Genomic DNA, 13,788 nt, shown 5'->3' with positions numbered 1-13,788 from the left:
AATCAGTCAATATGGAGATTAAATGGAGGGTCAACATCCATACTTTAACTTGCACAGTCACGTCTTTGGGTTATAAAGCCAAGAGAGGCAAAGAAGAAACAATAGCATGTGGTGCATTAGCATATGTGTTTTACAAACCGCCGACAGGAGAGCATTTGTCTCAAGATCATTCACACTGTTCTCATTAGTGATAAAGCATGTTTCACTCTTCATCACCACTTACTGAAGTAGAAATTCAAGATTAGATGATTTCAAACAGCTCGTGGTAAAGTAGTGGTTTCATCCAATAGTTGCATTTCATTCCAGGAAATACGGATCAGTCCAGCACTGAGATGATCTTTCTACAGTTCTCAGACTCAGCACTTGTACAAAGGCTTTGCCCTAAATAAATTGCAGTTTCCAAGCGAGTGGAAAAAAAGAACAGAAGCACACTATTTTTAACGCTGTATGTATCGACAAAGTATCGTCTACTATCAGGCCATAATAAAACCTTCAGACCTGTTAAGCTTACACAGAACCTTTAGCACAGAAAGCTACATGTCACAACCTCAGTCACATTAAAAAGTCAGTAAGGCCTTTAAACCAGCTCATAACATCCTTAAAGAGAAAAATAAAACTACACATATGGGACTATGACTATGGGACTGAGACTCAGGTAGGCTCCAGCACTTGAGACCTGTAACAGCTGGTAGCACCCTGCAGCCTGCTGGAAGTTGTTGCAGGATTTTTACCATCTGGTTTCTACTCCAGAGGTCACATGGTGCAGGATGTATCCTGAGGAGATGCAGGAAGAGACTGTGGAGCCTGGCTAGACTTGGCCAGTACCATGGGCTTAGGCCTAAGTGTGGGGGGTTTAAGCTGGACAACCATGCGAGGAGCTACTGCAGGCTTAAAGGTGCTCATGGTGTCACTGGAGGAGCTGGAGCTGCGGCGGATGGGCAGCTCAGTATTGGTGGCAGACCTCAGCATGACGCAGTGGATGGGGTTAAGAGATTCGCTAGAGCTGGCGGATGTGAGACCCCTGCAGTTGCTGCCCAAGGCCTGTCGCTGCTCCAGGGTGTCCAGCACCACGTCAGGGGCATGCTTGGCTGAGCTCTGCCGCTCCAGTTCACGCAGCTCATTCAGAGCAGTGTTCATAGTCTCCTCTATGTCCTGCAGGAGATGAAGAGAGCATGTGTGAGAAAAAAGGACGAGGCAGGGGAGAACTATTACCACTCTGGTGCGAGCACATAATAAAGACAGGAGAGTTGGGTTAAACGTAAGAAGAGATGAAAGAGAAGACAGGAGCTACAACAAGGAAAAGTGAAAAAAGAAAAGGAAGTGACAAGACAGGAAAGGAGAAAAGGTAAGAAAATAAAAAGTGATGTAACAAGAGGTATCAAGTGACAGCATTTTCACAAAACACCAAGCATGCATTTAACATGCAAAGACTCAGCTCTCTGTTTCTAAGGAGTTGCATTGTAGTCTTTCTTTATGCACACATGCAAGCCTTCATGTTTAGTCTACTTTAAGAGTCCCACCGTCCAGCTGTGCACCCTGCAGTCTGCCTGACTGTTAAGCTAGTCTGTATGTGTATCTAGCACACAGACACAGTTGCAGCCAGAGGAAGCAGAAGACAGGGACTGACTATGTTTTTACAGGGCGGGGCAGGGCTTTGATGGTGGAGGGAGCTGCGGTCGGGTCGCCGCTCGTCCCGCGCTGACCTGTGCGATGGTCTCCGGGTCCAGGGGTTTGCTGCCGTGGTGATGATGATGAGTGTCGGTGAAGCCTGTATACTGTCCAGATGAGGTGGAGCGGCGGATTGGGGGGCTGTCCATCTTCTTCAGAGACTCATGGCGGCTGATGTTGGTCAGACTGCCATGGCCTGTGTGGCACCTACGTCCAGGGCTGTCCATAGCCATGTGGTTATGACTCCTCAGCATGTCCCGTGGGCTGAAGTGGCTGAGGAGAGGGGAGCCCATCTCTGAGGTGCTTCCATGACCCCCATGAGCATGCTGAGGGGGATGTACCATACAGGACGCATCGCTGGAGCGGGCAGGAGGACGCTGAGATGGCGGATCTAATCTCTTCTTGTGCCTGCTGGGATGGAAAAGGAGGAAGAGGGAGAAAGATTTGCATCACTGCTTTCATGGGCTGCATTTCATTTCAACACTACAGTAAGGCTCATGAGTTATGAAACGAATGCCCAAGTACAGACCATCATAAGAAAGACTGAAAGTTTACTGCTTGCCATCACAGCTTCTGACCTTGCACTGCTGTAGCTGTAACAGTTTTGTTTTGTGATTTACTGCCCTTAAAATGAGGTTCTAATTTATTGATGTCATTTCATTCAGGTATCAAGGATGGGATTAGCTAAGGACACAAACTAGAGAACAATTTGGGCACCGCTCATATCCAAAGTTTAACTGCATTAGGCTGTGTTCAGGTACTCCTTGGATGATCCCACTTCCTGAGCCAAAGGCTGTACCACTGACTTTGGTGTGTTCATGTGCTTTTAACCTGGAAAGTCAGGTTACATGTTACCTGACTGTTTTATCAAGGCAGGGTGCTGATAAATGCTGAAAACAATGCTTTAGCGCACTTTCCTGACTTATTCTTCAAGGCAAAACACTAAACTAATGTTAACAGACCTCAAGTCTGTTTCACTCTATGTGGACAAAAACTATGATAATGATGATCACACGTAGACACCCTGTGCTCCATCTGAAACAGAGTTTTGTACACACTGCTTCATCTCTTCAACCATGCTAACCTTCTCTGTCTCCAGGCTTGATCGCTGTCAGAATTATCAAAGAGCATCCATGACTTCCATAAAAGAAAAACATGTTAACCCTTTGAGGTGTTCACTGCCTTGTGCACACATGAATTAAACTACATCAGGGCTTCCATAAATGGTGAGCACAAGCTACATGCTGTTACTGTTGCAAAAGGTGGACAAACCAACTCTCTCAAACCAAACATTACATTTAAAAGAAGATAAAAACAGAAGGATTCACTTCATCTGATATTTGCTGTGCTCTGACATAACATCTGCATGTTTCAAGATCGAGATTTGGAGGCAAAAAAAAATTAGTCAGCACTTTCAGATTTGTCAGGAGTTTCAATCATTTTTGACAACAGTGTACATACATGTGTAACTGTCAAAAAGGCCATGTGGAACCTGATCCAAAGCCTTGTTTGTGTTTTTAAATCAATCTATAATGATGAAGTGATGAACAGTTGGAAAAAAGTCCCAGGCAGACGCCATGCATCAACCTTAGTAACTAACTCTAAGAAACAGACAGCACTGTCATGAGTAAATAAGGTTCATAATGCTGCTCCTTATCAGGAAACAGGATGCGGAGCACAGGTCTCTGTAAAGTAAAAGGCAAACAAAACTGTAATGATCAACAAAAGAAGGCTCCCTTTCCATTGTTCTAAAACCGGCCAACTTAACGTAAATGGGTAAATGGATAAATGGACCAGTACTTATATATCACTTTTCTAGTCTCTCAGACCACTCAAAGCACTTTTCACTGCTAGTCTCATTCACCCATCCACACCACATTCGTACACTGGTAGAGCGAGTTCCAGGAAGGAGCTATTAGTTCTAAGGAACACATTTGCACCCATTCATACACCACTGACCAGCAGTGGGGTTCAGGGGACATGACAACGGTTTTAGGGTGAAATGCAAAAGTTTTGTTGCATTTCAGTCTCGCGTTTACATGGAAACGGCATTTCAGCTGACCTAAAATGCAAAATTTTGAAAACGGCCTCCAGTGTGGGATTTTTCTGAAATGCTGCTGACACTGTTGATGTGTAAATAGTCAGGCAGTGTTTTCAGTGGAAACGCTGATGCCTCACTCCGCTCCGCACGAGCACATACAACAGGACAACACGACCGTGCTGTGCTTGTGCTGCTCAATCTGCTGAGTGTCTTTCAACAAAATGTGCATCTTATCCCCCACTTTTGAACTTGGTATTCACCAGATGATCAGTTTAACTCTGCTTTGGATGAAATCTCCTAAAAGGGGCTTCTGGACAAGACAGCCCTGACTACAGGCCTGGCATGCTTACTACAGTGTTTTCATTCCCTCCACGTTTTCATGTAAACGCTGTTTTTTTTTCACTGCATTGTAGCGTTTTCAGATAAAACCTTGTCTTGTAAACAGGCCCTCTCTGTCTTGTAGGGCTGCCAAAAATGACTATTTTTGTAGTTGACTAATCTATTGATTATTTTTTGATTAATCGACTAATCACGAATAATCATGATTATCTTGTGCTTCAACCTAATTTGTCCATTTTATATCAGTTTGCTGAGGAGTGCACACTTTTAAAATCCAGCCTATGTAACTCACCCCATGGTGAGCTATGCTGACGTTATATCTCCCTCCTTTAAATCTTAAATGAATAGACTGATGACTCAGCAAAGTACATCATAAAGTATATGACTTAAACTAGCGTTGTACTAACAAGAATCAATTATTGTGGTCCAACACATAAATGTTTAACACCAACATAAACCCATCAACTATTGTAGGTAGTTTAAAATACAAAGTGGTAAATAACTGAACATTGACAAAAATGAAATAAAATAAAATAAAATAACACAGTATTGGTCCTTTAGACCACATAGTTCCAGTTCTATTTAAAATCTTTAACAGTGAAATCAGTGTAAAAAAAGAATTAATTCAGACACTTCAGTTAAAGTATGTTCACAGTATTTCCAATAAGAACTATTTCCATACAATTTTGATAAGTATTTGTATATTGGGGGGGTTAAATCGGTGGTGGCTGCTGGTCAGTCAGGGAGGGGAAGCTCAATTTTTTTCCGGTCTACATCATAAATTTGTTTATTTATTTAAATGTAAATTCTACCCTCAGTTCTTTTACAAGAAAATGATCCGTGACCCTGTCGTACCAACCAGGTGTTCTTTCCAGGGATTTTACCAGTGTTCTCTTAATGGCCAGCAGGGCTAGACTGCTTACTTAAATGGCCTTGGCCCATTGTATTGCGGGTGTAAGACTTGAACCGCTTTAAACAGGAGAAGCTCCTCTCAACACCTGCAGGCTGTAAGGGTGAGTGACACACACAGCTGTAGCAGTAGCTGCTTATTGGTGAAAAGAGAGAGAATCTTTAAACACAACGCTTGTTGTTTTGGACAAAGGTAAACTCACTGAAAGATGACCATAAATTTGAGTATGTGTAACTACAAATTTGCATTCACAAATAAAAGTGCTTTAGGAGTTGTGTAGTTGAATATTTTTTTTTTGCAAATTCATTTCAACAGTTACAGGTCTTCAGAATTATTTTTTGCAAATGCACAAATCCACTGCTGCAAGTGCTCAAATTGCAATTTCCACACACTCTCACTTTTGCACCCCTTTGTCTGAGATCTTTGGTGCAAAACAAAACTGAAGTCTCAGTAAAAGGTACCCATAAATTTGCGTATGCGTAACAAAAAAATTTGCATCCACAAATAAAAGTGCTTTAGGAGTTGTGTAGTTGAATTTTTTTTTTTTGCATACCTGAAGATATTTTTTTTCTGCTAATACAATTCAACAGTTACAGGTCTTCAGATTTATGATCTGCAAGTGCACAAATTCACCACAGCAAATGCTCAAATTGCAAACGCTGTCACATTTTAGCTTTGTTGCTAGGCGCTACCCAAGTAGCTGCCTGTTGCAGCAGCTCTCTCTTCTTTGTCCATTACTTGCAATTTTTTTCGTCTCTTTTTCGTAATCTTTGTATTTGGAGTGGATCATCACTTTGTATGGTTCATTGTCGGTCACGGACACCAAACTTGTTGTGGCTTCGGCGATATTTTTGACTACTTTTCTCCTGTGTTTGTCTGGAGATCCTACATGTAACCATGGCTGCATTGTTTACATGCGAACTCAGCTGTTAGCAGCCTGTAGCATGCCAATGCTAACGAGTGTAGGGCTTGATGATTTCCCTCGAGCTGAGGAGGAGGAGGTGAGGACGACGTGCCGGTTCTCGGGTGTAAGCTGGGAGATGACAACGTGGACCTGTCCTCCCATCCATCGTTGTTGGGAACGTGGGAGCCAGCTCCGGGGGATGGACGAGCTAGCCGTGCTAACCCAGCGGCATCGTGCTGTTCACGGACGAGGCTGACGGAGCTGACGGAGCTGACATCTGACGCAGGCGACACATTGGAGGAGCTTCGCCTGCTGTGAGCAGACAGGATCCAGGAGACAGAGACTGAACAGACTGCTGGGGAGGCTCAGTCCTGGACCCTGTGGAGGTGGAGGCTGGCTGGGCTGGAGAGTGGTGGACGAGTGGTGGACGTGAAGTCGTCATCTAATTTCTTATGGACCTTTTTGCACTTTCTATACTCTTTCTTACTTTTGTTTTCTTAAATGCTGCGGTGACTCCTGAATTTCCCATCGGGGATAAATAAAGTATTTTCTATTCTATATATATATATATATATATATATATATATATATATATATATATATATATATATATATATATATATATATATATATATATATATATATACATATATATATATAAAAAAATCCTTTTTTTTTTAAAATTTAAAATGATTTTTTTCAGTTTAATCACTTCGCTAATTATCTCTCAGCCGTTAAATTCTCATGACTCGTGGACTGTTTATTGCGGAACGACAACACACTATGATTCATCTACTCACAGTCACCACTAGTCACTGAATGTCAACACCCGGTGAAGGATGCCAGAGAAGAAGAAGCACATCCGGACTACTCCAGTACACAAACTCGTGATAAATTAGGCTACCAGTAAACATGGCAGACAATGAAAAAAAAATTCATAGTTTACCAAGCCATACATACAAGTCCAATGTTTGGTGTCACTTTGGATTTTTCAAAATGGACGAAAACCTTGACAAGTCCGCAGCAATTGGTAAGATTTGCTGTCTTGCCATAAAGTACGCAGGCTGCACAACCAACCTTATAACTCACCTGAAGCGACGACACAGTGTGGCTGATGAATCCCCCTGCACCACGCTCTCGGATCATGCATCAGATTCACCTCATGCTACTAGCTCCAGCGGCGCTAACAACACACAACAGCCAAGCATCAGAAATTTTTCCAAACTCCGCTGGGCGGAAACTCTGCCCGTGCCAAGGTAATAACTAAAGCCATCGCTTTCTACATATGCAAGGATATCCAGCCGTACAGTGCTGCAGAGGGTGAAGGCTTCGAGTACCTCCTGAGCGTCCTGGAGCTGAGGTGTAAAAAGCCAGGCAGGAAGGTTTTCGCTGAGAAGGAAATAATGACAGCTTTGAAGGCTGAGCTCCACTACCATTAGGCCTATGTCCCTGTTTGTGAAATAGGCCTACTTTTTTATGTTGACAAACACACCTCCTGACTGCTTAAGTAGCCTACTGTAAGTGGTCTGAAGTGGTCTTGAAGGAACAATAAAGTTGAGCTGAATTTGCACAGATTTGCATCGTTATTGCATCCTGATTGCATCGTGGTAGGAAGATAAATTGCATCATCCTGAATTGGTAGATGCTTCATGTGAACGGTTAGTGTATCGTACCGTAGCCTACATATCGAGATGCATATCGTATCGTCCTGGGGATGGAGATTTCCATCCCTATTTTCCAATGATTTGTTGGGTATTGGGGCTTGCTTTGCTTTCTGTATGATCCTAGCTGTCACAGCTCTGCTGCTTGGGTGCAGTATTTTTTCACTCACCTTTCCTCTGCTGCTCTGCCTGTGGGACATGCCCACCTAATCAGACAACTCGGTGCACCTGAGCACCCAGCTGCAGCCCATCTGCAATTTGGCCTGCATTTAAACCTCCCCTGTTCACCAGTTCTTTGCCAGATTGTTCTTTGTGTCATTGCAAGACTTTCCAGCTCTTTTCCTGTATTGGTTTCCCAGTTTTGATCTTCTGCCTGCTTTTTGACCTGCCTCTTGCCCTTGCCCTGTTTGGATTATTTTGCCTTTCTGGACTGATACCTGGTTTTGATCCTGCTGCCTTGTTGACTACGCTCTTTGTCTATTCCCTCACGGTACTGTCACTTGGTATTGAACTTTTGTTTTTGAAATAAAAGGACTTTGCTGCAGTTGTGTGTTGCTTTTGGGTCCAAACACTGCCCGTTACAGTACAATCTGGCCAGCCATGGACCCAGCACACACCGAATTAACACTGGAGTGGCTTGAGAGGGTTGAGGGTGTTCTTCAACAACATGAGTCAATTTTGGCATCCACGGAGGCAGAGGGAGATACAGCAAGCTGCTGCTACTCAGCAACAGGCTGCTGCAGCTCAGCATCAGGCACTGACTGCTTTTACTGCTCTGGTCAAGCAATTAGCTGCAATTCTCAGTCAGTCAGCTGCTTCAGCTTCTCCAGGTGCTTCATTGAGCCAAGTTCCTGCATCTACTCCTGTTCCTGCTGCCTCTGGTCTGACACCTGAACCACCAGTTGGAACCCCTGAGAGCTACGGTGGAGATCTGGAGGGCTGCAACCCTTTCATTACAAACTGCTCCATTTTGTTTGCCCTGCAATCCCAGACTTTTGCTTCTGAAGAGGCCAAGGTGGCTTTTACCATCAACCACCTGACCAGGCGGGCTCGTTTGTGGGGTACTGCTGAGTGGGAACGAGGTACTGCAGCCTGCTTGTCCTTTCAGGCTTTCTCTGAGGAGCTGCGAAAGGCTTTTGGTTTAGCCTCCAGAGGGCCTGATACCACTAGGTGTTTACTGCGCCTGAGCCAAGGTGACCGGACTGTTGTAGATTTTGCCAAAGACTTTCAGATTAAAGCTCGCATAAGTGACTGGAATCCTGCGGCTCAGTGTGATGCCTTTCTGTTGGGTTTAGGAGACCACATCAAGGATGAGCTAGTCTCTTATGAACTCTCATCTACACTAGATGCCGTGATTGAATTCTGATAGCAACTCGTGTGGATCACCACATTCAGGCTAGGATGCGAGAGAGACGTTTAAGGCAGCCTGAGCATCACCTGGCTAACAGTCAGTCTGTTTCTGCTGCTGCTTCTACTGGGTTGCTGCCAGGAAGAGACTGAACCCGTGCAGGTGGGGCGCACCAGTCTCACACCTGAAGAGAGGCAATGTCGCCATCGGAGAAATCTCTGCCTCCACCGTGGTGGAGCCGGCCATTATGTTTCCCGCTGTCCTGCAAAAGGCCAGACTCACCAGTAGAGGAGAATTTACTGGTGAGTCACACCCCTGAACATTCCCCCAGACAACGACCCCTGTGCCATGCCAAATTACTGTTACCCAGGGGAACTCCTACCCTGGCTACATTTATAGACTCTGGTTCTGATGTGAACTTAATTGATGAGACTCTGGTACAACAGTTAGGAATCAACCAGATCCTTCTCTCTGGTCCAGTTCCTGCCAGTGCTCTGGATGGCCATCTACTGGGGACAGTCACTCACCAGACTGCACCCGTGCATTTGTTACTGTCAGGAAACCATCTTGAAACCATCCAGTTCCACATCCTGAGCTCTCCACGGCTTCTTCTGATCCTGGGATATACTTGGCTTCGCCGCCACAACCCCTACATAGACTGGGTGTCTGAAGCCATCCTTGGGCGGAGTCAGTCATGTCATCAAGTGTGTCTTCAACAGGCTGCCACCCCCCAGTTGTTTGTCAGCTCCAGTCCAGTTCCTGATCTGTCAGGGGTACCGTTAGAGTATCTTGACTTTAGAGAGGTGTTCAGTAAAGCTAAGGCTACCTCTCTTCCTCCTCACCGCCCCCTTTGAAGCCTGGCACCTCTACCCCTTGGGGTCGTTTGTACTCCCTGACAGCTCCTGAGAGGGAGGCAATGGACACCTACATCAATGACTCTTTGGCTGCTGGTATCATCCGCCCTTCTTCCTCTCCTGCTGGTGCTGGATTTTTTTTTTGTTGAAAAGTTGGACAAGTCCTTAAGGCCTTGTAGACTATCGGGGACTGAATGACATTACGGTGAAGAACTGTTATCCCCTGCCCCTCATCTCGTCTGCCTTTGAACTTCTTGAGGGGGCCACTATCTTCACCAAGTTGGATTTATGCAAAGCCTATCACCTTGTTCGTATTCTTGAAGGGGATGAATGGAAAATGGCCTTCAGTACCCCCTAAGGGCATTATGAGTACCTGGTGATGCCACTTTGACTCACCAATGCTCCAATTGTGTTTCAAGCATTGGTTAATGACATTCTCAGGGATATGCTGAACAAGACTGTGTTTGTGTATCTGTACGACATTTTAATCTTCTCCAAGACAAAGGAGGAGCATGCGCATCATGTCCAGGCAGTCCTTCAGAGACTTCTAGTGAATTCGCTCTTTGTCAAGGTAGAGAAGTGTGAGTTTCATTCCACTACAGTCTCCTTTCTGGGGTACATTGTTGGGCAGGGAAGAATTCAGATGGATCCTGCCAAGGTATCTGCAGTTGCTGATTGGCCTCTCCCTCTTTCCCGCAAGCAGCTGCAACAGTTCCTTGGGTTTTCCAACTTTTACAGACGGTTCATCCAGGGTTACAGCACCATTGCAGCTCCTCTCACAGCGCTTACCTCCTCCAAGGTGCCTTTTGCATGGTCCTTATCAGCCAATGAGGCTTTTTAGTCTCTTAAAGCAAGATTCACAACGGCTCCCATCCTTCAGATGCCTGATCCTGAGAGGCAGTTTGTGGTTGAAGTGGATGCCTCTGATGTAGGGGTAGGAGCTGTTTTGTCTCAAAGAGCAGCCAGTGACCTGAAGCTCCATCCCTGTGCCTTTTTCTCCAGACGACTTACCCCCTCGGAGAGAAACTATGACATTGGGAACAGAGAACTGTTAGCAGTGAAGTTGGCCTTGAAGAATAGCTGCACTGACTCGAGGGTTCCAAGCTGCCCTTCTTGGTCTGGACAAATCATAAAAACCTGGAATATATCAAATCTGCTAAACGACTGATTTCCTGTCAAGCTAGATGGTCCCTGTTCTTCACAAAATTTGACTTTTCTCTCTCTTATCGGCATGGCTCTTGCAACGTCAAGCCAGATGCTCTGTCCCACCAGTTCTCAGAAAGAGAGAATCCTGCCCAAGAACCAGACACTATCCTTCCATCCTCCACCTTGGTTGCTTCACTTACCTGGGAGGTGGAGGAGAGAGTAAAGGCTGCCCTTGAGAACCAGCCGGGTCCTAGCGCCTGCCCTGTTAATCGTCTGTATGTCCCATCTGCCTTGAGATCAGACTTTCTGTCCAGTCTGCAACCAGCACAAACCATCTCATCAAGCTCCTACTGGTCTTCTGCAACCCCTGGCTATGCCCCATCACCCTTGGTCTCACATCTCCTTGGACTTTGTAACAGGTCTTCCACTGTCCAAGGGCCACACCTGTATCCTGACTGTGGTGGATCAGTTCAGCAAAATGGCCCACTTTGCGCCCTTGCCCAAGGTACCTTCTGCCAAGGAGACAGCCGAACCGGTTCTTAGCCACATTTTCAGACTCCACGGTCTCCCTACCGATGTGGTTTCTGACAGAGGCCCACAGTTTAAATCTGTATTCTGGAGGGAATTCTGCTCACTCCTTGGGGCAACAGTAAGTTAGTCTTCTGGTTTTCATCCTCAGTTGAATGGCCAGACTGAACGCAAGTATCAAGACCTGGAGGCAGTGCTCCGTTATTTGGTTTCCAAAAACCCCTCATCCTGGTCCCAAAAACTCCTGTGGGTGGAATACGCCCACAACACTTTGACCAGCTCTGCAATCGGACTGTCTCCATTTCAGTGTGCTTATGGGTTCTGCCACCTCTATTCCCTGCGCTTGAGAGAGAGGTTTCCTGCCCGTCTGTCCAAGCCTTTATTTGCCGTTGTCATCTGAGTCCAAGCCAGGTCCACTCTCATGATGTCTGCCAGTCGGTACAAGAGGACAGCAAATCGCCACCGTACTCAAGCCCCCACCGACCAAATAGGCCAGAAGGTGTGGTTGTCCACCCATGATCTACCCTTGAGAATAGAGTCTAGGAAGTTTTCACCCCGGTTCGTGGGCCCATTCGAGATTGAGAGGATCATCAGTCCGACAGCTGTGAGGCTCAAGTTGCCCAGGTCCATGTGAATACATCCTACTTTTCATGTTTCAAAAGTCAAGCCTGTTTGTGAAAGTCCACTGGTTCCTGCTGCCCCTCTACCTTCTCCACCCCATTTCATTGATGGTGGGCCAGCCTTTTCAGTTCAGCATCTTCTTCGTGCCCGTTGCAGAGGAAGAGGTCTTCAGTATCTGGTTGATTGGGAAGGCTATGGCCCTGAAGAAAGATCCTGGGTTCCTGCTCGCCATATCCTAGATGCCCGCCTTATCAAGACATCCAACCATGATGAAAACATGGAGCAAACTTTTGAAGAGAGTGACTCCTCTTCTGAGGTTATAGAGGAAGAACTTGATTTGGATATGTCTGATGAATACTACTTTCCTGAGAGGAACTACAACTGCTTCAACTCGTACACCATCCTCTGCCACAGGACAGCACGCACACCCTTACTACAATGTGTTCCTCAGAATAACTGGAGTCACTATAAGTGGTTCAGCAGCTCTTTAAGGGCTAACAGAGGTCTGCACTTTGGCTCCAATCAGTTGGAGTATTATTATTATCATTATTATTATCTGGAATGTGTCAGAGCAAACATTTTAATGAGTTTTCTGTCAGTATTTTTAGTTCTTCGAGATGATGAACAAGCTGCAAATTACTGATCCTTTAATCACTTTCTCCACGCAAATGGCTTCATCTGAGAGTTTACGCCTGCCTTTTGAACGCTGCCGGCCATTATCATTATCATTAAGATTTAGTGACAGCTTCATCATTGGGCTAAAACAAAAAGCAAAAGTGAACAGAAATAAGAGGTGTCAAAGACTCTCAGGAAATGTAACTGTAGCTGTTTGTGCTTACTTATCAACACAGCTGCTTCATCCCTCCACAAGAAAAACAGCTCAGGGTGTGTTGAAATCATCTAAAGGTGTGTTTATAGAAGACAATGGAACAAACACATGCAAACACACAACACACTGCTGAGCTCTACATTTCTGTAGAAATATGATCTATGCTCAATAGCTTCTTAACATTACTGAAATTTGCAGATGAGACTTTCTACCTTCAAAACAAGGAACCATTCGAGCATCTGTGCAAAGAGATTTATATTTTTTCTTCCGACTTCACTGGGGAACGTGTGGTAAACAACTACACTATCTGCTTACAGCCTGCAGGGGGAGCACTGTACATGAAAAATAGGATGCACCTTTCTCTGCAAGTGTCATCACACTGACTGGACTGTTTACTGTGGCCTCAGAACATTACTGCTAAACACAAGAGATTCAAGAAGTTCTTCACCACCACCACCATCATTATCATCATCTTCCTCAGAGAAAACAGATTGCTAAACCTTAATAACATGCATGCATTATCCATGAGGTATGATCGCTGGTACCGCTCCTCTCAACAACCATTTTAAGCATTAGCATGCCGTTAGAGGTATGTGTATCTCCTTCCTGCTCTCAACAAAGGCAGATGCTTTTCTTCTCGCTCCCTCCTTCCTATCTGCCCTGCTTGCTCTTGGTCTGTCTCTGTCTTAACTATCAGAGCCTCTGTTTGTACCCTATCCAAAACCCCAAATCATGGATTTGAGTGACTGGTCTCTCAATGTAATTGACCAAGTTTTCTCAACGAGGAAACTGGGCAAAGGGGAGCCTGCCTGCCATGGCTGATCGACTCCTAGGATACTTGGAGGACCGCACGCCTGTCAATACTTTCCATCGAGGATGCTGAAGACGCTGACATATTTGGATTTATGATAACACGCTGTCTGCGGTTTCCTGATTTAT

The 13,788-nt window shown here is 45.2% G+C and overlaps 1 protein-coding gene across 1 annotated transcript in view; it reads right to left on the bottom strand.

Annotated features, from left to right (window-relative positions):
• Positions 1-608: 608 nt before the first annotated feature.
• LOC141786431 (SLIT-ROBO Rho GTPase-activating protein 1-like) overlaps positions 609-13,788 on the bottom strand; it is a 74,241-nt gene continuing 61,061 nt past the window's right edge. Inside the window, exons 14-15 of the mRNA XM_074665075.1 lie at positions 1,704-2,079; positions 609-1,152 (exon numbers count right to left, since the gene is read on the bottom strand). Coding sequence (XP_074521176.1) covers positions 754-1,152; positions 1,704-2,079 — 775 coding nt within the window. The 3' untranslated portion in view covers positions 609-753. The remainder of the gene's footprint in view (positions 1,153-1,703; positions 2,080-13,788) is intronic.

Source organism: Halichoeres trimaculatus, unplaced genomic scaffold (assembly GCF_033239565.1).
Source record: "Halichoeres trimaculatus isolate MK-OKI-2021-1 unplaced genomic scaffold, fHalTri1.1 fHalTri1_scaffold_28, whole genome shotgun sequence".
Taxonomy (NCBI): Eukaryota; Metazoa; Chordata; class Actinopteri; order Labriformes; family Labridae; genus Halichoeres; species Halichoeres trimaculatus.
Note: the sequence above shows the minus strand (reverse complement) of the source record. Positions and strands in the feature narration are given on the sequence as shown.